The sequence below is a fragment of the Brachycentrus maculatus genome, unplaced genomic scaffold (assembly GCF_059751285.1).
Source record: "Brachycentrus maculatus isolate JH-2025_06_01 unplaced genomic scaffold, ASM5975128v1 h1tg000633l, whole genome shotgun sequence".
Classification (NCBI taxonomy): Eukaryota; Metazoa; Arthropoda; class Insecta; order Trichoptera; family Brachycentridae; genus Brachycentrus; species Brachycentrus maculatus.
In genome coordinates, this window is record NW_028281369.1 from 251,655 (window position 1) to 275,613 (window position 23,959).

Sequence of the window (23,959 nt, forward strand, 5' to 3'; positions counted from 1 at the left end):
TCTCTCTCCCTACCCCTGCGGGGAAGCGGCGTGATAGTTAGTTAGCATTTATTGAAATTTCTACTTAATATGTACCTTAATCAAATATATTTTTGTAAGTTATATTAAATTTCTTCACAGAATTATTTTTATAAATTATGTAATAAGATTGTGATTTCTTTTTTTCATTATCAATAAAGTTTTTAAATATATTTATTTGTATTTTTTTTAATATTTCATGAAAAACTATCTATCGATTCTTAAGAAGAGTTAATTTGATATATTGTTGTTTGTTAATATTAATTTGATTGGACTAAAGTAAATGTCCATCACATGGTGTAATGGTCAGCACGCTTGGCTGCCGTACTGGAGGTCCCGGGTTCGATTCCCAGGGTGGGGTTAGATAAATATAAGTGATTTAGCACTCTTATATATTCAATATTACCCTGGATTGGTACCTGAAGCGGAGGGATGATCACCTTTCCTTCATGTGTTAACAATCAAGATAACACTGCGTTTGTATGATGCAGTGCCCTATGCAGCATTGGGGTGCGGATAAGGGTTTGAATGAAAATAGTTACTTTAAACATAAAGAGTAAATCCACTCACGAGTAGGCATAGGCTATGAACTTTTAAAGTTGAAACCTGAGTAGTGTCATGATAAGCGGTGTTGCATAAGCCGTAGCTAGATTTCAGAGTCACTTGGACGTTAGGTAATTTTAAAAAAAACGTAAAAGAGCATTCACAAAAATGTATGGATTCTTACAGTTAGGTACTAACCAGGATTATTTTGTTAAAAAAATATATCAGTAGTATTTACTGAATTTGGAATCTCACCAATAGATGTCTCTAGTAAAGTTCTAGTGATTCATGAACAAGGTTTCTAAATTGGTTCATATATATAGAACTTCCAAGAATTTGAGTAGTGTGGTTGTCAATAATGGGTAGAATTGGTGAATGTTACACGTGTGTAAAGTGATCACTTAAACCAGCCTATGACGGTCGTAAGCCCCGTAAATGCCCAGACTTCCATATTCTTCTTCATCTTTGATGAGATATCAAAAAACAATATGAAAATAACTCCTGTAATTGGAGATAATCCAGATTTTGTGAACAAGTATTTGGACACACTCAAAATGTTGAATTTGGAAGCATTGGATTTGAGTTTTTTTTTAATATTCTTCTACTATACATAAGGCATGGTAAAATTCATTTTTCCTTTTTTTATAAGAAATTATTTAACAAAAAGCTTGCCTACTAGCTCTATTTCCACATAGCTCTAACACGTATGGAAAAACGAAATTTTTGACGGAGGTTTATAATATATTTTTTACATCTACTTTCCGTAATTTTACCATTCTTCCTGCAGACAAGCCTTTAAATAGAGGCTTCGCGAATTATTTCTTAAATTAATCAATTTACTCCTATGTTCATTATAATAATAGTTATATTTTTGTAAATGCATTAGAAATAAAAAATTATTTAATAGGTAAGTACTGACCCAAAAAAAAGTCGTATTATTTTTGTGAGGAATTTTTTCGCATCTGGCAACAGTTTTTTTTTTCGGCTTCCTTCAAGTTGATCGCGGAAAGGCGAAAAAAAATCGTTTTCGATGAGAACTCGTGAATTCGTCCGACGCTAGTTACCCGCCACCCTTATCATTAGCTAGGAAACCAATTAGTACATAGAAAGTCATACAAAATGAGTGATAAAAGCCCGAAAGTGATACCGCCGTTCGCCGCGCAGCCGGCGAATTCGGGCGGCAGGATCAGCGATAGCAGCGACTGGATGTGTCCCGACGTTGGATGCGGGAATGTCAACTTCGCCCGCAGGAATTCGTGCAACCGGTGCGGGAAGGAGCGCGTGGTCCAGTCGAAAAAGAAATTAGGCACCGAGATCGGGAAATCTGCGGCCGACAAGTCCAGAGGCCTGTTCAGCGCGGACGACTGGCAGTGCAACAAATGCGCCAATGTCAACTGGGCCAGACGGCAAACTTGCAATGTTTGCAATGCACCCAAGTTTGGAGAGGTACATTAAATACTATTATCGGTAATTTAATCTTGAGTTCCCAGCCCAATGTTTTGTGCAAACTTCCATCTACAACACAACTACAAAGGGAAATATTGGCGCGCCAAATAAAGTGTTAGACTCTACGTATTTTTTAAAAATTGACCGTTCTTTTCATTTTTAGCAAATTTCCGTTAATAAAAGCCTATTTATCCTTGGCAATATTAACACATTGACTACGGTGTGCATATATTTGTGCATTTCAGAAACTTTGTGTTGCGGTAGGGTGGTCATTTTTGTGCATTTCAGTACCTTCAACTTCATACACAAAAAATACTTCTTAGACTTCAATTTCTTTTGTCATATCGCTCACTCCTTTCAAGAACATCATAAATCAAAAATCGTCAATTTTCAGTTGTGCATGTTTTCAAAATGCCCAGAAAGTGTACTATATCCCAGAAAAAGAGGCATATTTTTAACTTAATATTTACCCGCTACAGGACAGAAAATGTTGTTTTTACATTTTGAAGAAAAAGTATTGTTTAATTCTTTTTTTTAAATATACTAAATATTTTTAAAATGGGGAAAAAGCCTTCAGGTTTTACCTAAAAAGATCTGTTGCCCAGTAAAAAGTTCAATAAGTGGCTTGATATTTATTTGTTAAACATTGTATTATATTTTTAAACTTTAAAAACGTTCTCCTGAAAAATCAAGTTTTTTGATTTATGACGTTCTTAAAAAGAGTGAGCGATATTTGCTTTCCTGTATAGCAGATGGCTGTAATTATAGTACAAACATGATTATCTCTTCTTCACTGGTTCAAAACCGGGCTAAAAGTCGTCAAGGAAGTACTATAAATTAATTTTTTTTAAAGACGAAATATGGTATTTTTTTCTCCTTTGTCCAAAATATAATAAAAACACAATCTACTTAAAAAAATTCAAAATATTTTACATCGGAGCATGTAAAGAGCATACAAGATATCTAAACAATAATTATTATTCTGAATTTGCCAATCGCCTAATAGAAAATAATCACACATTTGATAAAAATAAAGGACTAAATATATTACACACATGCAACACAGGACTTAAATTAGATTACTTAGAAATATTAGGAATTAAAAAAGCAATTAATAATGATTTACAACTAATAAATACACAAGTAAATGATTTTTCTAATAGTCCATTATTAAATATGTTTCCAATCACTCATCATCCCTGATCCCTTTTGACTGTGACTGCTAATCAACACAAAAAAAAATAAAGCCACTTGAGATCCACCCAAGCTCTTTTGCCTAACGGCCAAAATATTTTGAATTTCGTTAAAGTATGTTTAATAATTTATAAAAATTATTTTTTGAAGGAATTAAACATCACAGAAAAATATATTTTATTAACACGTTGTCGGCGGGACACGACATTTGCCGTTTTTCGCGGACTGTCGGTCAACTGCGGGACACGGCAAATGCCGTTTTTGTCGACTGTCGATTATCGGTGGGAAACGGCAATATACGGGTTTGTTATCAGCGTGAAATAAAACGCGTTGAAGGGTAATCTGCTACCTGGGTGCTAGGCGATAGTCTGTTGACGTTATTTGAGATGTCTTGTCCAGATTGGCTAGTGTGTCGCTTGTAAAGGCATCCCCAGAAATCTAGAGTTTTTATGCGATCTCAATCTCAAGTATAGTTTGAGCCATTTCACGTATTAGACTATTTTTCATACCGCTCGCACTGTTTTGTTTACTGTTTGTTATGTTATTATTTGAATATATTAGCATTGTATAGGGAATGATACCTCGGAGGGGAAGACTATTTTTTATAGTTTACAATGCTTCTAAAATTGTGAAATAAGGAATACTTAATTAAAAATTATGATTATAATTTATTTTTGATGATCAAATGTCATATATGATTTCTTTGAAAATTTCAATCGAAAATATTATATGGTTTGGAAATTGTGTCAATTTTAAGAAAGCGATATATTTTTGCGCTCATCGTGAAAAACACCCGCTATAGGCTAGAGTCTATTGTTCGAAGCGCCCGACTACAACGTGTTAAGGTACATATTAATTATTTCGGAGGCGGACATAATTAAGTTATAATAAAATATTTATAGTGATTTTAAAACAAAGTTGTATTTTGATTATCATAGTTTTTATTTATTTTGAATGAATGCACATGACACATGACGCGTCGCACTCTCCAGGTGGAAGCCCGTACCGGCTACGGCGGCGGCTACAACGAACGGGGAACCGTGGAGTACCGACCCAAGCGGGACTCGGATGACGACGAGTATGACGAGTTTGGGCGCCGGAAGAAGCGGAAGCTCAAGGACTCCGGATCCTCGCAGGCCGAGAAGGTCAGTCTCTTCACCATTCAACTTCTTAGATTTCCATTGCGGATAGCGTTTTTCCGAGTTACTTTGTCAGCTCTGATGATGCTGTCTGAAACACCATTGGAAATACGTATACAAGACGTATCCGTATTTGAATTTGTTGCTGACGGATGTTAGAGGTCAAAATAAAATATGGGACAAAGGCTAAATAAAGGAATGGGTAAATGATCAAGAGTTAATTTTATGAAAATTGTAAAATGTTGATATTCTTAATTTTTTTCCCTTTTTTGTGTGTATATTAGGTTAAAATCGTTAAAAACAATAAAAATGTATTAAAAAAGAACTCCACCGATAAGACACACAACGTGGCTTGGTGGGTCTCTGCAAAACAAGAACAAAAAAAGTTCTTAATATGTATAAATTGTGATTTAAATAAATGTATACAAATAAAAAAAAGAATACTTCTTCTTCTAACCCTTATCAGCACCCATTGGTGCATAGGGCACTGCAATCTTAGATTGATTGTTAATTATATGAAGGCAAGGTAATCAAATCTTAATACACTAATATTTATTTTATCATCCCCCCTGGGAATCGAACCTGGGTCCTCCAGCATGTTAGTCGAATGCTCTAACCACTACACTATCGAAGCAGACAAACATCTAAAAATAGAGTCTAGTGAATAATCCTTTAAAAATTGAGGATATGCAAGTTATTTCTTTTAAAACACTCATTCATCGTTCACTTTGTGTAATGTTTTTTTTGTTGTATAAATGTCAGACCGTAATAATTAAACCTGATGATGGAATAATTAATCCAAAACCGGTAGTCACAAATTAGTGTTTATAAAAGTGATATTACACAAAGTGAACGATGAATGATAAGGAGAGCATTATATTACCATACCACAAACTATGCTTTTAATATACAAAATATACTCCTTTTATAATCATAATAACATCTTTTTTTACAACATTTTGAGTGTGTCCAAATACTTGTTCACAAAATCTGGATTATCTCCAATTACAGGAGTTATTTTCATAAATTTCATAGATTTGGACCTCACATACTAATATAAGAGTTTCTGCTTAGTAAAAAAGCTTCTTTACATCTCACCAATGGATGTCTCTAGTGAAGTTCTAGTAATTCAAGAACAAGGTTTCTAAATTGGTTCATATATATAGAACTTCCAAGAATTTGAGTAGTGTGGTTGTCAATAATGGGTAGAATTGGTGAATGTTACACGTGTGTAAAGTGATCACTTAAACCAGCCTATGACGGTCGTAAGCCCCGTAAATGCCCAGACTTCCATATTCTTCTTCATCTTTGATGAGATGTCAAAAAATAATACTCCTTTTATAATCATAATAACTTCTGTTCATTTTTACCCTGCCGGGAATTGGACACAGAACCTCATGCATGGTAGCCAAATGCACTAACCACTGCACTTTAGATACTGATATTTTTACTTGTGACTTCTCAATCTTATTAATGTGTATGTGAATTTATTTTTGTTGCAAATAAATTAAATAAAAATGGTGTGCTCACAACACCCTTATCCCTTATCCACACCTAATGGTGCATAGGGCACTGCATCAAATTGACGCAGTGTTATCTTGATTATTACTTACATGAAGGCAAGGTGATCACTCTTGCGCTTCAGGAACCAGTCCAGGGTAATATTAAATAAATATTACAGTGTTAAATCACTAATATTTATTTTCACCTCCCCCCCTGGGAATCGAACCCGGGACATCCAGCACGGTAGCTAAACACGCTGACCATTACACCACGGAGGCGGACACAGGCTCACAACACACGACGCAGTAACTCAGAAAAATGCTATCGGATCAGTCTCTTTCCCACTAAGGCATTCCATATTCCAATTTGTTCCTCTAATCATTATGATATGCATAGACAATTAAAAAACACAAGTACCTACTTAAGCTGGTTAAAATAAAAACAACTCGACAGCCATGAATCCAATATTTTACACGGGCAACACCAAAAATCACTTGCAACTTCCAATATAACTGTTGGCTTGTGATTTTGTATTTAGCCTGTTTTAGTGCGATATCTTGTGAAATGGTCTCATGTAGACAGGTTAGGTGAGACACGATAAATCTATACAGGTCACAGTGACGTGAGGAACGTTAAATTATATTAATTATCTCCCCAGATTTAATAAAAAAAAGGCCGCAGCTGGAATCATTCAATATTGTGTTAGCAACATACTTGTATATATATTTTAATGTCTTAGGCATTTCTAAACCGACTGATGGTATGTATTGTATTTTCAAGACATTAATGGCATAGCTAGAAGATCTAAAGAGATATCGGAAGCACCCATGTTCAAATCCCGGAGTAGTTTAATTTTTTCTTTGATGTAATGTTTTCTTTATAGATTTGAAGACGAAAAATCAGATTTAAATACAATTTTTTGTTATTGTTGCTTTTTTATGTGATATCAAATCGAAGGGATGAAAACCATGGCGGTTCAAGTGAAATTTTGTCAAATTTTGAGATGGTCAATTTTATGTCTTAAAAATTATTTGTGGTCCATTTCTGAATGGTATCAAAATTTGCTTTAATAATAAGATATGGAGTTTTAAACTGAGTCTCACCGTCTGCATATTTGCAGAATATACCACATATTTTACTTGAATTTGTAATTTTAAGGATAATGAAACAAAACACCCTCCTTATTATTTATCATTCACTTTGTGTAATACCACTTAACCCTTTCCGGTCCCCCAAAATTAAAAAAAAAATCTAGGTAGACAGTTACATTCCAATTGGAAAAAAATATTTTGTCCTCTACTCCACATACTGTTGTAATAGATACGAGTGACAAAAATGTAAGCTTGGAATTTAAACAAATAATGTAAATGATGAAAACATGTCAAATAACATCCAACATGGGACCTAAGAGGAAAAAATCGATGTCGAATGAGATTCGACATTGGACCAGTAAGGATTAACACATTGTTTGCGGTAAACGCTTAAAAGCGCCTTTTACATACTGTTGATAGAGAGCGGGAGACGCTTAAAAGCGTTCTATTTGCTTACTTTTGGTAGAGCGCGAGAGATACCAAAAAAACACTGTACGGGTTTGCGGTTAAAACGTTATATTTGCTTACTTTTGGTAGAGCGCGAGAGACACCAAAAAAGCACTGTACGGGTTTGCGGTTATTTGTGATTAGTATACGACCCTTATTAGTATTCTCTAATTTGGGTCAGGGTTGATGAAAAAACCGGCCAACAACAGTGTGTTCTCAATTCTACCCAGTTTCGGAATAACCATTCCCTCATTAGGCCAACTATAGACTAGTCTATAGTCGTCAAGTAGAGTTTTAGAGTGGTATATGTCCGCCTCCGTGGTGTAATGGTTAGCGTGTTTAGCTACCGTACTGGAGGTCCCGGGTTCGATTCCCAAGGTGGGGTGAAACCAAATATTAGTGATTTTACTCTCTAATAATTATTCAATATTACCCTGGACTGGTCCCTGAAGCGCAGGAGTGATCACCTTGCCTTCATGTAAGTTATGATCAAAATAACACTGCGTCAGTACGATGCAGTGCCCTATGCACCATTGGGTGTGGATAAAGGCTAGAAGAAGAAGAAGATTACACAAAGTGAAGAACGAATGATGAGGAGAGTGTTATATTACCATACCACAAAGGTACCGATGCGTTTAAAATACAAAATGGATTAAGAATCTAACTAGTAAAACAAACACTTGAACTCTCACATTTTCATCCCATCAAATTTGACTGTTTTTGTTGTTTTTCCATTTTTCTCACATGGTGTGGGGTACACTGTGTGTTTGCTAATAGAAAACAAGTAAGAGACTTTGCCGACCGCAGGTCTAAGCTCATAATATATATTTTTAAATATGTCTTTCTTGAATTGCTTGGTTATTGAGAAAGATGCATTGTTGATTTACCAACAAGTTTGCCGACCGTCGGTCTAACTCGAAAATATACTTTTTTATATGCATATTTCTCCAAAGACTTGATTTGTGGGAAAGATGCATTGTTGGTTGACCAAAGAGTTTGCTGACCGCCGGTCTAAGCCTACAATATACTTTTTTTTTAAACGTATCTTTCTCAAATGACTTGATTTATGTGAAAGATACTTTGATGGTTGACCAACGAGTTTGCCGACTGCAGGTCTAAGCTGACAATATGCTTTTTTAAATGTATCTTTCTCAAATGTCTTGTTTTTTTGAGAAAGATGCATTGTTAGTTGTCCAACAAGTTTGCCGACCGCCGGTCTAAGCCGATAATGTACTTTTTAAACATATCTTTCTCAAATGACTTGGTTTTGGAGAAAGACGTGTTGTTGGTTGACCAACTAGTTTGCCGACCGCCGGGCTAAGCCGACAATGAACTTTCTTTCCTAAATGACTTGGTTTTTGTATGTTTTTTTTTTGTTCTTGGTGAAGCGGGTGATGTGCAATGTGATATTTCTGATGTGCAAAATATTTTTCTGTGCGTTAAAAATGTATGGTGTTGTTGATATATCCGTGACTGAACAGTGTTTTAAATCTTTGTCAAACTGTATTACATCTTCTTAGACTTCGATTTGTACCCAAATGGTGCAAAGGGCACCATGTCGGATTGATGCATTGTTAACTTGACCAAGTGAAATCAGTCCTACACTTCAGATTCCCGAATATAAGAGAGGAACATATATTTGGTGGAATACAGACACAGGAAGTGAAGGAGCTCAGGGCTGAGGACGTTTCTGCTATGCGGGAAAAGAAATGGAGGAAAAATTGTAGGTCGGAAGAGGACAATGGCGGCATGAGTTTGAGAAATCGTTGTATACCTCTACGAAAAATTTACGCTTTTTAATTAGGTTGTGAAGACAACATTATAAATACTGACAATATTCAATGCCAAACCAACGACTGATTCCAAATTTACATGAAGAAATACGAAATCTTTTTAGCTGAATACAAAATGGACTCAGAAATACAACAACGGAGAATTGGATAAGCGATCATGTTTTTTTTTTAAGGGAATTATTTTTTTATTTAAATACACAAATATTTGAATTTAATACTATTTTGGTAGGCCTAACCTGTCCGTTATTAAAAATAGGTATCATGTTTTGGTTGAGTGAGTTTGAACCCAGAAATTATGACTTGGAGACCGTGACTAACCACGGAACTACTGTATGACCGTCTTCTGCAAATTGAAGTGCTGAAGAATGGATTTTTTAAATATGTATATATTTTCCCCCCTTTTTAAGTATTGGGAAAAGTGAAAATACAGTCAAATTATAATTAAATATTAGTTTTTTTTTTTAAATAAAATGGTGTTTCAAGACGGACAGTGTAGTGTAAATCAATATAGAAAAATTCTCTTACATTTCAACTTTTTTGGACTGGATAAAATTTTTCTTCGTTGTGTAGCTCTCCATACTTAAATATCTAATGGTAAAACTAACTAACCATCACGCCGCTTCCCCGCAGGGGTAGGCAGAGAGAATAGAGCGCCACACCACTCTGTCCTTGCAAACATTCTTCGCCTCTTCCACGTTCATGCATCTCCTCATACATACCCGCCGATTGTTACGACTCCTAACCTGACCACTTTCAAGTATTTGGCATACCTGATCGTGCCATGTTTTTCTCGGTCTTCCTCTGCTTCTTTTCCCGCTAACATTCGCCTCGTAAATTTGTTTTACCGTTCTTTCGTCACTCATTCGTTCCACATGTCCAAACCATCTCAACACACCTTTCTTAATTTTATCGAAAATGCTTATCTCAGCTTTGCATTCCTTCCTTATTTCACTATTCGTACATCTATCATACATCGTTTTGTCGCAAATTCTTCTGAGAGATCGCATTTCGACTGCATTCAGTCTACTTTCATCCTTTGTTTGCCAACTCCATGTTTCACTTCCATACATTAGAGTTGGAACCAGGACTCCGTTGTGCACTGCCAGTTTAGCTTCCGCTGATAGGTTTTTATTTGCTATAACTGATTTCAGTGCACCGTTCACTTTGTTCCCAGCATTCACTCTCCTATATAATGGTATATCATATCTCCATATCTAATGGTAAAAATGTTTAACTATGAAATACATTTACTGCAAAGCGCAGCACCCTTGAGGTGATTTTCTATGATAGTGGCACTTTAGAAACTTGGCATTATGATTACAAATCTTCTTGTCCGCCTCCGTAGGTCAGCACGCTCGGCTACCCTTCTGGAGGTTCCGGGTTCGATTCCCAGGGGGGTCACATAAATATAAGGGGGCTGATCACCTTTCGTTCATGTGTCAACGATCAAGATAACACTGCTTTTATATGATGCAGTGCCCTATGCACCATTGGGGTGCGGATAAAGGTTTGAATGAAAAATTACAAGTGTCTTAGCTAACCTAATTATTGTCCTCGAAAAGAAATTTGCTCGTTACCGCAGATTTTTTTTTTTTTAAATGTCAAGAATACAATAGAAAATTTTAAGTTTGTAAATTAATTTTTTCCTTTGATACTCGGGACAATGTTTGCCTTATCCTTGTGACCACAGTGGATTCTTCTCCCGTAATTAGTTTTTGAGTATGTATTTCGGAAGTGATGGGACATGTCGGTCGGGTGTGGAGCAAGGTGTAGTTGGTATGTGGCGCAACTAAAGCGGGGACGTTTTGCTGTCGGCAGGTGGCGCCGGCCCGCGGGGCCCTCATCATGGAGAACCGGGTCTCCTCCACCAACGAGGTCAAGTACCGCTTCACGGGCCGCACCGTGGACGACAACTTCGAGGTCACGTACTCCCTGCAGGAGCGCGTGCTCGCCGCCGCCTGGGCCCTCGCCCACAGCAGCTGCCGCGCCAGCGCCGACCGCTTCCAGCACGCCTTCGACAAGCCCGCGCCCGACTTCAAGACCATCTTCTCCTGGAGGCAGCGGCTCCTGCACACCGGCTGTCTGATCGATCGACACTTGGCTTCCCCGTCGCCGCAGAAAGAGACACAGATACCGCCCAGCCGGTTCAAGAGAAGAAGACGCATGAGATACTTTAGAAATGTCCCCGAACGAGACACCACCGAAAGCACCACTAGTGAAGAAGATCACAGACCTCCCAAGTTAGTCAGGAGAAGCCTGCCCGCCCTCAAAACTCAGTTTATCTCGCTAGACTCCGACAGCCAGGAACATTTGACTCAGCCAGTCAAAAAGCCCAATCTAGACGATTTGAACGATACGGATATTACGCACAGCGATGTCAACGTCGTCAGCGCCCCGAATTCCATCAAAAACGCAAAAAGGAACGCGCATTACGGCGGCTCTGGTGTCATCGCCAAGCGTGTTAACGATGATGCTAAATTGTCCGACGAGTACTTCACGGATCACGCCAGATCCGCCACGCCCGAATTGACCAGCGTTAGAACCGAACTGGCCCGATTCAAGTCTCCTCCCAAGCCCGTAGCCTCCGACACGCAATTCCAAGAGGACGTCTACTTTCAAGACACCGTTCCGACACCTGCCAAAATAGTAGAAGTCAAAACGAAGTACGAAGCGCCGTTTTTAATCCCGCAACTGCCCGTAGACAAGAAGGCCCCTCCCCCAATAGACGATTCTCTGGGGAATATTCTAGAAGACATTGTTTCCGAAAGCGAGAGGTACAGCAGCGATCCCGCTGCGTCTGAGACTGATGGCGAAACTAAAAATTACGACAAGAGTGTCACTGTATTGTCCGATGTTGTCGTCTCTAAACCTTATGCAGAAGTCAGCCGCCCGCCCAAATATCCGCCCTACAAAGCTTCCACTGCCGTCATCGATTTGCCTCTGCCCAAATTCGGGTTGAGCAAAGCAAAAGTAGAGGAGACTCCGCCGCCTTGTACGAAGAGCATGAGCTCAGCGATGCGGCGAATCTACGAAAGCATGACGCTCTGCAAGAATGTCGACTCCATTCAGGAACCCGTGGAATACATCCCGACAAAGATAGACCCGGCCATGGCTAAGAGAAACCATCAGTTGTTTAAAAACGATTTGACCGTTGAAAACGACCCCGAAACTTTATCAAAGTCCCCGGTTAATGTTACAAAAACAGCGTCGCCAAAAAAAGCAGTCACGCCTGAGAAAAACGATGATATTTTCGACATAATCAAACAAGTCGAAACCCCGTCTATACCGGTGTTTAAATTATCCATGTATGAAGACTACTTGCCCGATGAAGATGCCTTGTACAAGGACACGTCTTCCGATGGCGGAAATTTCATCGGTATAATGCCTCCCGCTGCTCCGAGCATCGGGTCCCTGCTCAAAACGCAAATTGCCCAGGAGCCGCAGAAGGTGACGGACGACATGACCGAGAACTTGACGATGATAACCAAGGTGATTTGCGAGCCGCAACCGATCCCTGAAATCCCGGCCCAGGTCTCGGAAGAACCGCCCAATCCGATGTCCGGAATATTCAATTTTAATTTTGCAAATATAAACGCGAACGATCTCATGCTCGCGTTGAAAAATATACAAAACATACCGGCTTCTACGGCTAAAATTGCAGAATCTAAAGATGAGGATAAAGAAGTCGCAGAGGATGATAAAAACACCAATGAAGACGAAGTTTTTATCGTCGAAAACGCTGAGGAAATTCCGGATAAGCCCCCTGCCAATATCCCTTTTCTGAGCGACATGTTCGATCCGGGAAGCCCTGCTCCCGACGACAAGAGAGAGAAACCCCCCGAGAGCGTTCCGGAAAGCAATCCGGACGCTTTCAAGATCCCTGAAATACCCCTGGACGACTTGCTAGACCTGCCGATCAAGAAACCGATTGTAGGCAGTTTCAAGAGCTTCGCTTTTGCCCCCAAGCCGATCATGCTGAACCGTCTGAAGATAAACCAGCAGAAAGATACTAATGAAAAGAAGAGTGACGCTAGAGTAGCTAAGACGGGTAGCAAGAAGAGAAAGGTTGGTTGTGTTGTGATTTTAATGTAGAATTTGGGTGAAGGGATTTTTATTTGCGCCTTTTTATGTTGTCTTATTTTGCTGACGCCGCAGCTTTGAAATAAAACAGACCAATTTAATTGATTTTGTGAGAAAAATATAAATGAGAACACTTGCTTTTTACCACTTGAGTTATATTTATTTTAACGACTTGTTCTGGAAGCTACAGATGCCTCCATCTAGGGGTCTGAATATATAATATAATCATTTTATATTCAGACCCGTTAATGGAAGCTTCCGTAGCTTTTAACCTTTTAACCGCGTTAACTTTGTTCCTAAGAGACGCCCGTGCGCGGCAGTATTTCGCCGTTTTTTAAATGATTACTTTTATCATGTATTTAGTTAAGAAACGATTTATTTTCCTAAACAAAAACGTTCAATGGGATTCATTGTGCCTTTTTGGTACTCTATAATACACTTGTGTCACATTATTCTTGAAATATATCGTAATATAAACAAATAAGATCGTAACATAAATAAATCAAAGCACGCATCGTGTGTCACTCTTACCCACTGGCGATGCGTAGCGTCGAGAGTGAGACAGATATAGGGCATGATTATGGTGCGGACTAATTACCGACTGCAAAAAAAAATCAGGGATATTTCAACAGATGTCATAAGGCCAAGGATTGACGTAAAATTTTATCCAAAGTTCCACTCCATGAAAAAATCCCTCCAAGTTGAACTGAGGTTTGAAACTTGGAGCAATGTAAAAACACAAACGCTTATGTCAGCCACGTATGGGGCATGTTTTGTTAAAACACATACGGTTATGCGAGCGTTAAAATAAATATAACTCAAGTGGTAAAAAACCAGTGTTCTTATTTACAACTAAATCATGTCTTACCACAAAGTGAATGCCGAAACAATAAATAATATTTTTTTGGAGCGCATTACCAGATAAACCAGAGTGAGCAAACAATCACAAGATGCTGACAAAATAGCAATTTTCAAAACGCTAACCTCATATTAAAATATGAAATGACACAAAATGTATTTTTTTAGGTACCGTAGAACGGGGCTACTTGAACATTGATGTGTTACTTGAGCCCAGTACAAAAAAAAATATTTAGATCTGTATTTGGTCTGCAATAATGAATGTATCGACATGATTCATTGTTTCCCTGACAGGTGACACTTATTGTCACGATACGTTCATTATTGTAGACCGAATACAGATTTAAATCTCTTTTTTGTACTGGGCTCAAGTAACACATCAAAGTTCAAGTAGCCCTCTGTACGGTACTAATATGTTTCCATTGTGGCCTTATGTTTATACTCACTTTAAGACAGGCAATTATAATTGTTTTAATTAAAATTTTACTCGGTTAATACCGCTATTTCTTAAAATCTATTGTGACACGTGTTTTGATGCATTCCGTATCCTTTTCTTACGGTGTTTGAAAATGATGCAGAATGCACAGAAGTACGTGTCACAATAGATTTTAAGAAATAGTGGTATTTACCAAGCAAAACTTTGATTAAAAATGGATAGTATTACCACAATGTGATTGCCGAATCAGTTAATGAAATGACTGGAACTGCGTTTACTCTCGCAAATTATAGTCATATGTGTTTTTATTTTATTATTCATTAGATATTGACACTCTTCTTCTTACCCTTATCCGCACCCAACGGTGCATAGGGCACTGCATCGTAGCGACGTAGTGTTATCTTGATCGTAAATTGCATGAAGGCAAGGTGATCAGCCCTGCGCTTCTTGTACCAGTCCAGGGTGATATTAAATAAATATGAGAGTCAAAATTGGCCATATTTATTTTGACCCTCCTGGGAATCGAACCCGGGACCTCCAGCACGGTAGCCAAGCGCACTGACCACTGCGCTACGGAGGTGGACATTTTTATTATTCATTAGATATTGACACTATATATTATTATTATTTATTTTTTTATGTACTAATTTTTAAATCAAACAGATTTTTAGAGTCTACCAAGTTGTATTTTATTTTAAAAAAAAACACATAAAAATTAATACTGTGACAATTGTTTCGCCAGTTATGGCATTTTCAAACGAATGAACGCCAAATCAATAAATAAATAGACACTATTTTGTCAAGACTATAAGGTCATACCCACAATTATGTAATGATACTTTTAGCCATTTGAAGCCGCGGTCAAATCCAATGTATTTGACATCTTTCAATTTTTAATGTAATTATGTACTTAATACAGAATGACAATTTCTTATTTATTTGCATTATTTTTCATAATGTATTATTGTACATTCCATTTTTCCAAATGTAGCATAAAATAATTATTATAACTAATATTTACCGTAGAACGGGGCTACTTGAACTTTGATGTGTTACTTGAGCCCAGTGCTCTCCAACCTTTTTTCAGGTACCACACCAAAATTCTACCTAGAATTCCACTGCACACCAAAAGCTACAATATATAGGTAAAATATCAGACCATTGGGCTACTTGAACTTTGATGTGTTACTTGAGCCCAGTACAAAAAAAATCTGTATTTGGTCTACAATAATGAATGTATCGAGACAATAAGTGTCACCTGTCAGGGAAGCAAAGAATCCTGTCGATACGTTCATTATTGTAGACCAAATACAGATCTAAATATTTTTTTGTACTGGGCTCAAGTAACACATCAAAGTTCAAGTAGCCCAATGGTCTGATATTTTACCTATATATTGTAGCTTTTGGTGTGCAGTGGAATTCTAGGTAGAATTTTGGTGTGGTACCTGAAAAAAGGTTGGAGGGCACTGCTCTAGATGCCTTTTTTGTTCTTGCCCTGGTCAGATGTTTTAAACATCGGATCACCCCAAGACATCTCTGGGGATAATGGATTTTTGTCACGATGTTGGTTTATTGGCTAATAAATTAATATGAAAATCACAAGACTATCGATAACATTCTTATTGAAATCTGTAGAGAACTAAGGGAGATATTAAGGTTTAAACTTTATTTGAATAATACGAAAAACGTACGTTTGCATACGTCATCAATATTTGGTCATCGAACGCTTTATGACGTCATATGGTTTATTGTCTATGGTTTATAGAGCTGTAATAGTAGTAGTGTGGATTGTTTGTTTAACACTACACTATTTGTGTTATACAAATATAACGGGAGGGGGACCATTAACATTAATAAATAGAGCTGCCAATAATTTAGCAATGTTACCAATATTAAAATAGCTCCATCGTTTCTGTGACGTCATTCATTACCAACTTACGAAAACAACGTATTAACGACGGCGAATTTTTCACAATAAAATGATGAATGAAAATATTGATTATATCGGCTGTTATAAACACAAAATGAGTCTTATACAATCCTTTATAGGTGGAGTTAAATTATATATTCCTCCCGTCAGACAATGATCCATTACTACACATCAACACGGCGATTTTTTCGACAATTTTAAACTATTCCTATTTGCCTTGCAGCGGTGCTGCAGTGTTTGATTGGCCGTGGGAGTGGGGACGGTGTATTGACGGCGTGTCTCTTGTTTCAGCGGCTGAAGGGAGGCGAAGGGAGGGCGGCGGGGGATGAAAGAGAAGAAGAAGAGGAGGAGTCCGAAGAGGAGGAAGGGGACCTCTCCAAGTATGACCTGTGGGGCAGCGACGAAGAACAAGACAAAGGTAGCCATCTGTTCATCTCATTTTCATACTGTGAATTCAATTTTCTTTTCCTCTTATCCGAATAGTGCATAGGGCAAATTATTGTGTATAAGCAGTTTTATCTTTAGTGTATAGGACATTTTATCGTATATAAGCATTGTAAGTTGGAACAAGGAGTAATTGAAAAGATTAGAAAGAGTTCTTTAACTCTTTTTGTCCGCCTCCGTAGTGTAATGGTCAGCACGCGCGGCTACCGTTCTGGAAGTCCCGGGTTCGATTCCCAAGGGGGGTACAATAAATATAAGTGATTTTTTCACTGTAATATTTATTCAATATTACCATGGACTGGTACCTGAAGCGGAGGGCTGATCACCTTTCCTTCATGTGTAAAACGATCAATATAACACTGCGTTTATATGACACAGTGCCCTATGCACCATTCGGGTGCGGATAAGGGTTTTACTTACTCTTTAACTCTTACCACTCTGTAGGCCAGACATTCTGGCCCGTATGATTCTAGTAGGCAGCTCCGTGGGCCACAATGTCTGGCCCGGCGCAGGTATAACTTTACTCACTGATTTCTCTATCACACGAGTATATTCTACCAAAAAATATTTCAGATAAATACAGTTAATCTTAATTAACATGGTCATACGAATTGCCAGACAGACCGTCCCAAAATTAGGGAACCAAAATATTTATTTTAATGGTAGAAAAACGTCGCATTTTTTTATCAGAATAGCTGATCTGTGAAGGAGGCGTGGAGTGTATGTCAGGACAGAAGAGTGTGGCATTCCATCCTTTCTGCCTTCCCCTGCGGGGAAACGGCGTGATGATAGTAGTAGAAGTATTAGTAGCATTGTTGACAGGCGCCGTGGCGTAGTTGGGTAGACGCTCGACTGCGAAACTGGCGTCGCGGGTTCGATTCCCGCCAATTGCAAAATGAATTGAAGAAAGATTTATTTTCAATTGGTCTGGGTGTTTGTGATGTATTTTTTACATTTACCTTCCCTATCCTTACTATCCTACCTGCAGACAAGCATCTAAAATAGACGCTTTGCGGGTTATTCCTTTTTAAAAATGATAATAATACATAGTTATATGTTGTGTTTTTTTTTTTATTTATTTTTAGGACAGGGAAACTCTTCACCTGCGGCTTCCAATAACAATCCGGCAGAAGAGAAGGCGAAAGACAGCGCAAAAGACAAATCTAAATCTCCACCTTCGAAAAATTCCGATGACAAGAGGAGACGGTTAGTGTCCAAAACAACTATATCGACGGCCCCTACGTAAAGTGCTCTATCTGCAAATCTGTTACTTTACAGGAGAGAGCTTAGAAGATTTTTTCAATCTATTTTTAAAATTGATTAACGGTTTTATCTGAAATTCTAAACTAGTATTATACATTCAAAAACACGATAAAATAATGTATTAAATCGTTTAAAACTTTATGCTTTGTCAAAATTAAGTATGTAGTTAGCGTTTTAGGAGATCAGTTCATTTCGAAAATTTGATATAGATAGCGTCTTATATGCCTAAAAACTAGGCGTAATTTTTAATTTATTTTTGTTAGTTTATATTTGTAGATAATGGTCAGTTGATAATATACACCAAATATCTCAAAATTGACAAAAATGTAGTTAGAGCACTTTACGTAGGGCACGTCGATAAACATAATTTACTTCTTACAACCTGTGTGATTGGTATGCTTCTCCCATTTTTTTTTTTGAGGTCAATGGATCTTGTATCTCTTATGTCACTGCGACCATATTAGGTCTATTGTGACCTCTCTCTGTATCACAGCTCACTCTCAAGACTTACATGAGTTGTGTAGCTCACGACCTGTCTTGGTGGTAGGAGCTTCACCTTCTCGGAGTCCAGTAGTGGTCCTCCAAGGATGTGACTTTGTTTGCGAGCGAGTGCGTCACAATTGTAGAGAATGTGGATTGGCGTTTCGTTATCCTCCATACAAAATCTGCGTATTGGGGAGTCATGAAGTGAGATTTTTGTCATGTCGCTCACTCCTTTCAAGAACGTCAGAAATCAAAAAACTAGATTTTTCAGGAGAACGTTTTTAAAGTTTAAAAATATAATACAATGTATTAAAAATAAATATCAAGCCACTTATTGAACTTTTTACTGTGCAACAGATCTTTTTAGGTAAAACATGAAGGTTTTTTCTCCATTTGAAAAATATTTAGTATATTTAAAAAAATAATTAAACAATACATTTTCTTAAAAATGCAAAAACAAACTTTTTGCCCTGTAGCGGGTAAATATTAAGTTAAAAAATGCATCTTTTGCTGGGATATAGTACATTTTCTGGACAATCCCAAAACATGCACAACTGAAAATTGACGATTTTTGATTTATGACGTTCTTGAAAGGAGTGAGCGATGTGTTTCCTCAGCCTGCAGTGTCCTGTCAAGGTCCTGGTTAGGATCCTTATGCTTGTGCCTTCCCCATGGTCAGTTTCTAAATAAATAAATAATGAAACAGCTCCTTCCCCCTCTTCAACCTCGTCCCAAGGACACAACTCTAAAATTTAGACTTACTTCACATACGGTGTTTGATAATGATGCGGAATGCATCGATACATGTGTCACAAGAGATTTTGAAAAAATTGCGTTATTTACCAAGTAAAATTTAAATTAAAAACGGATTAATATTTCCACAAGTTACAAAAAAATTATGTAATTTATAATTGAAGCACTAACTTTGTGATTTTCCATTTTATAATTAAAATGTAACTTTGTTTGAAAATCACTTTAAAAAATTTATTATAACTTAATTATAATGTCTACCGGTTTGGAAGCTAACCGCTTCTATTTTGTTTTCACTTAATTTACATACTATTTTACTATTTATTTTTACTTTTTTATAAATAAATACATCTTCTTACAGTAAACTAAACATTTTATTTTTAAATTCTTTCAGACTCTTTTCATTCTTCATACATTCAGGCATCTCATCGTACATTTTCAAACCCTTAGGGCGTTTGTGCACAAACGGAATTTGACCGTCCGGCAGTCCGGTTTTGAAAAATGAAAGCGAGTACGACAGTTTAGCGTGATGGAATTTACGCGCAACGTGTTCACGCACCGATCCGAAGAAAGATGGAAAAAAACACAAGTCGATCCAAGCCAATCATCCGTTTTATATGTCAACTGACTTGCCGGACGGTAAAATTCCATGTAATTCCGTGTAGTGCACAAACGGCCTTATACATTATACAATTTTGCGACTGTTTTTTTTTTTTTTAAATGGCAGACAAACCTTCCTCTCACCGCAATAATTTCCCGATGTTTTGTCCTCAGACGCTCAGAAAGCGGCTCAGCGTCATCCCGTTCCTCGTCCAGCAGCTCCTCCAGCTCCGACTCCAGCTCGGGGAGGGCCCCTCGCAACAGGTAACCCGAACATTGTATGTGGTATTATAGCGTGAGCATTATGATACTTTTACCTTTTCTATCCAGTGCCTGCTTAGATCATTAACCTTCCCCTCCCGGTGATATGTATTTATTTTTTTTATTATTATTATTATTTTTTATTTATTTCATAGATACATCCTTTTTTTTACTATATATTTTTTTTAATATATATGCATTACGGCTCTTTAGGCAAGGCCTGTGTTGAGCCGAAATACTTACGTGTTAATACATTTTATTATTATTATTATCCGCCTCCGTAGTGTAATGGTCAGCACGCTCGGCTACCGTTCTGGAGGTCCCGAGTTTGATTCCCAGGGGGGGTCAAATAAATATAAGTGATTTTTTACTGTAATATTTATTCAATATTACCCTGGACTGGTACCTGAAGCGGGGGGCTGATCACCTTTCCTTCATTTGTAAACGATCAAGATAACACTGTGTTCATATGAAGCAGTGCCCTATGCACCATTATGGTGTAGATAAGGGTGTTATTATTATTATTGTTATTATTATTATTTGTTGTTTTTTTTATTATTAGATTATACACATTATATACAATAGATAGGTACAATAGCAATTTACAGTATAAAGGTTTTACAATAAAATAATTACACCTGGACTTTAATTAATTCACTTTCTACCTTGTCCCTTCCAACGAGAAGCAACCATTGACGGACACTGTTCTTAAAGACATGATCACTACTGGAATTTTTAATAGTTTACTACAATTCGACCTTTCATTTGGGAATATAAATATAAAATAAAATAGATGGGGGCACACTTTTGTATTGCTCCGTAATATAATCATGTATTACATACATGAAAATATTATCATAAGTTATTCATTTGAAAATAAATTCAACACATGTCGGGTTGTGGTCCCGTGGTTAGTTTCGCGGACTCTTGAGTCGGAGTTTCTGGGTTCGAACCCACTCTACCACAATTCGATACATATTTTTAAAAAGGAACCGCTTAGGCTCACAGAAATAGTATGAAATTGAAGTATTTTTTACCCTTACTCAGTTTAAGACCCGTCTTCAAAACATGACTTTCACATACTTGAAACTTGCCTGAAAACATGATTTTCACATACTTGAAACCTGCCTGAAAACACGACTTTCATATATCGCTCACTCCTTTCAAGAACGTCATAAATCAAAAATTGTCAATTTTCAGTTGTGCATGTTTTGGGATTGCCCAGAAAATGTACTATATCCCAGCAAAAAGATGCATTTTTTAAACTTAATATTTACCCGCTACAGGGCAGAAAATTTTGTTTTTGTATTTTGAAGAAAAGGTATTGTTTAATAATTTTTTTAAATATTTTTCAAATGGAGAAAAAAACCTTCAGGTTTTACCTAAAAATATCTGTTGCACAGTAAAAAGTTCAATAAGTGGCTTGGTTTTTATTTTTAATACATTGTGTTATATTTTTCAACTTTAAAAATTTTCTCCTGAATAATCTTTTTTTTTATTTATGATGTTTTTGTAAGGAGTGAGTGATATTTGAGACCTGCCTAAAAACATGATTTTCACATACTTGAGACCCGAAAAAAACATGTTTTTCAATTTTTTTAATGTATTCTCCTTTTCACCGGCAGGTACGACGACTTCAACCTGAACAGCGAGCGGGAGCACTCGCCCCCGGGCAGCCCCGTGGGGCGCCGGGCAGGGGGACGCCGCGGGCGGGAGGGGCGCGCGCCCCCGCGCCGAGCCCCCCGGGACCTGGAGCGCCACGCGCACCCCCGCAAGGACCGGCACCGCCACCGCCGCTGAGGAGGAACGGTGAGTTCGCTAGAGGTCTTGTGACCGCCCGTCTAGAGATCTGCCATCTTTGAGTGATTAATATGTGATAAAATTATAAATAAAACACTTTGGATGACTTCTCTTCAGCCCAGTTGATGGCTACATATGTTGAATGCTTCAAAAGGTGGAATTTTTTAAACTGGCATCGTTCAGATAGGTGTCACTATACTATAAAAATATGATTCTTTTTATATTCTCAATATTATTAATTATTTAAAGCATTTACTTTGTGGTTAGTCATTTTTACTTATGTTTTTTTTTTACAAAAATGTTAATAATATTAGTATAAAACCACTCACCGAGATTTTCATGTCTACCGGTTTGGAGACGTACCCGTCTCTTCGTCAGGACAATCACTACCACAGCATGCAAACAATACCGCCCTTCACCAATTTCTTAATCCGAACAACCATCTGTACTATTTACGTTCAGATAAGCGAGCTGGCAATGTATATACAGTGAAACCTCTATCTATCGTTTTTAAAGGGACCTATTAAAATAAACTATGAATGCGGGAAAACAATGAATGCGCGATTAAGAGGTAGTACGCAAATAGATACGACCAAGTAAAAATACCGTCCTCCCAATCTGCATAACCATTCGTAGGCTAAAATTCTAAGAAGAATACATGTTCAGATGCAAATGTATTTATTAAAAAAAAATACAAACCTGAATAGAATTTTTAAAAATACTTTTGTTTTTCAACTGTTTTATTTTCGTAAGTCAAAAGTATATTTTTAGCTTTGCAAATAGTATTTTTTTCAGCATCGGTTATTGAATGTGCGTTGTAGAAAGTTTTCTTTCAAAGAGTGTGCACGCTTCTGGAAATGCAGGTACAGGCAGCGGCTCCTTTTCATCAATATTGACCTCTCCTGCTATCGGTTACACAAGCTTTCGATAGTTTCTATCCCATATGTTGCCATGGAATGTAAGAAAATTGGAAATAATATAAAAAACAGACAAAATTTATCAAATATGCAGCTTAATTCGAACGATAAATGCGGTAAATGGTGATAGAGAAATGATCGATGCGGTTTAGTTTAGTATGAAATTAAGTCGGGATAGAAGAAATAAACTACACATCCCGGAAAACGATTATTCGAGGAACGATAGGTAGAGGTTTCACTGTATTTTTTTAACATGATAATTTCCATTTGTGATAAAATTCTGTTGTCACAGATTGACGTCTACCCTCATTTTTTCCAGAAGAGCAGAAGATGGCGCTAGCAGCCATCGGCCGACAAGAAAGACAGTGAGACAATGCAGTTGGTGTTCGATTCCTAGCGGAGTGTGTTTTATACATAGAAATACCGTAATGTTTTATATTCTCTTGACAATTTTGCCATTTTTGTGTATCGGCTTCCCAATTTAAAATCGACAACGGGACCACGTCGTTCTCCGCAGGCTAGCCATAGATAATTTGTCATCAAATGACCCCTATTTGCTGTGTTGTGCTACAAGCGTAATGAAGGTACATATCGATGCTGCCTGCGTATACTATAGTAAGCTACAAAATATAATTTTGCAAGGGAATGGTTGAATCATACTTTGCCTCATTTTTCCCTACTACTTCTTTCCATGTTCACTCCCTAGGTGGAGCACATGGCCAACACGAGACGTCTCCAAGTCACTCTGTCACGCACCATCTCCTTGGCTTCCTCCCAGGTCAGTCCGGCGTCTCGAAGTTCCGCTGAGTACAGTCGGTGAATGGTCGTCAGCGGCCTTCCGGGGCGCCGGAATCCTCGGGGTTGGAAGTAGAGACACGAGGGGTTTACGCTCTCAGGTGCCATTCTAAGGACATGTCCCAACCGTGTCCACCTTCTCCTCTTCAGGAATTTCAGTATGAGGGG

The 23,959-nt window shown here is 37.7% G+C and overlaps 1 protein-coding gene across 2 annotated transcripts; it reads left to right on the forward strand.

Annotated features, from left to right (window-relative positions):
- Positions 1–1,532: 1,532 nt before the first annotated feature.
- On the forward strand, positions 1,533–23,450 carry LOC148300921 (uncharacterized). 2 transcript variants are annotated; one of them, XM_088274116.1, is made up of 8 exons: positions 1,533–2,007; positions 4,194–4,346; positions 10,993–13,239; positions 16,770–16,896; positions 18,008–18,128; positions 20,193–20,282; positions 21,905–22,088; positions 23,316–23,450. In XM_088274116.1, the coding sequence occupies exons 1-7, from the start codon at positions 1,681–1,683 to the stop codon at positions 22,077–22,079; spliced, it is 3,240 nt and encodes a 1,079-aa protein (XP_088130242.1). In that variant the 5' UTR covers positions 1,533–1,680; the 3' UTR covers positions 22,080–22,088; positions 23,316–23,450. The 2 variants fall into 2 exon arrangements, with proteins under 2 accessions (XP_088130242.1, XP_088130243.1); XM_088274117.1 differs by lacking the exon at positions 23,316–23,450 and having other exon boundaries at positions 20,193–20,296; positions 21,905–22,044.
- The last annotated feature ends 509 nt before the right edge of the window (positions 23,451–23,959 follow it).

Bases quoted from the DNA above. Each gene is read 5' to 3' on its own strand.
- LOC148300921 (XM_088274116.1), top strand. From the start codon at position 1,681: ATGAGTGATAAAAGCCCGAAAGTGATACCGCCGTTCGCCGCGCAGCCG. The intron at 13,240-16,769 runs GTTGGTTGTGTT...CTCTTGTTTCAG, and splicing joins CGGGTAGCAAGAAGAGAAAG to CGGCTGAAGGGAGGCGAAGG. The intron at 20,283-21,904 runs GTAACCCGAACA...TTTCACCGGCAG, and splicing joins GGGAGGGCCCCTCGCAACAG to GTACGACGACTTCAACCTGA.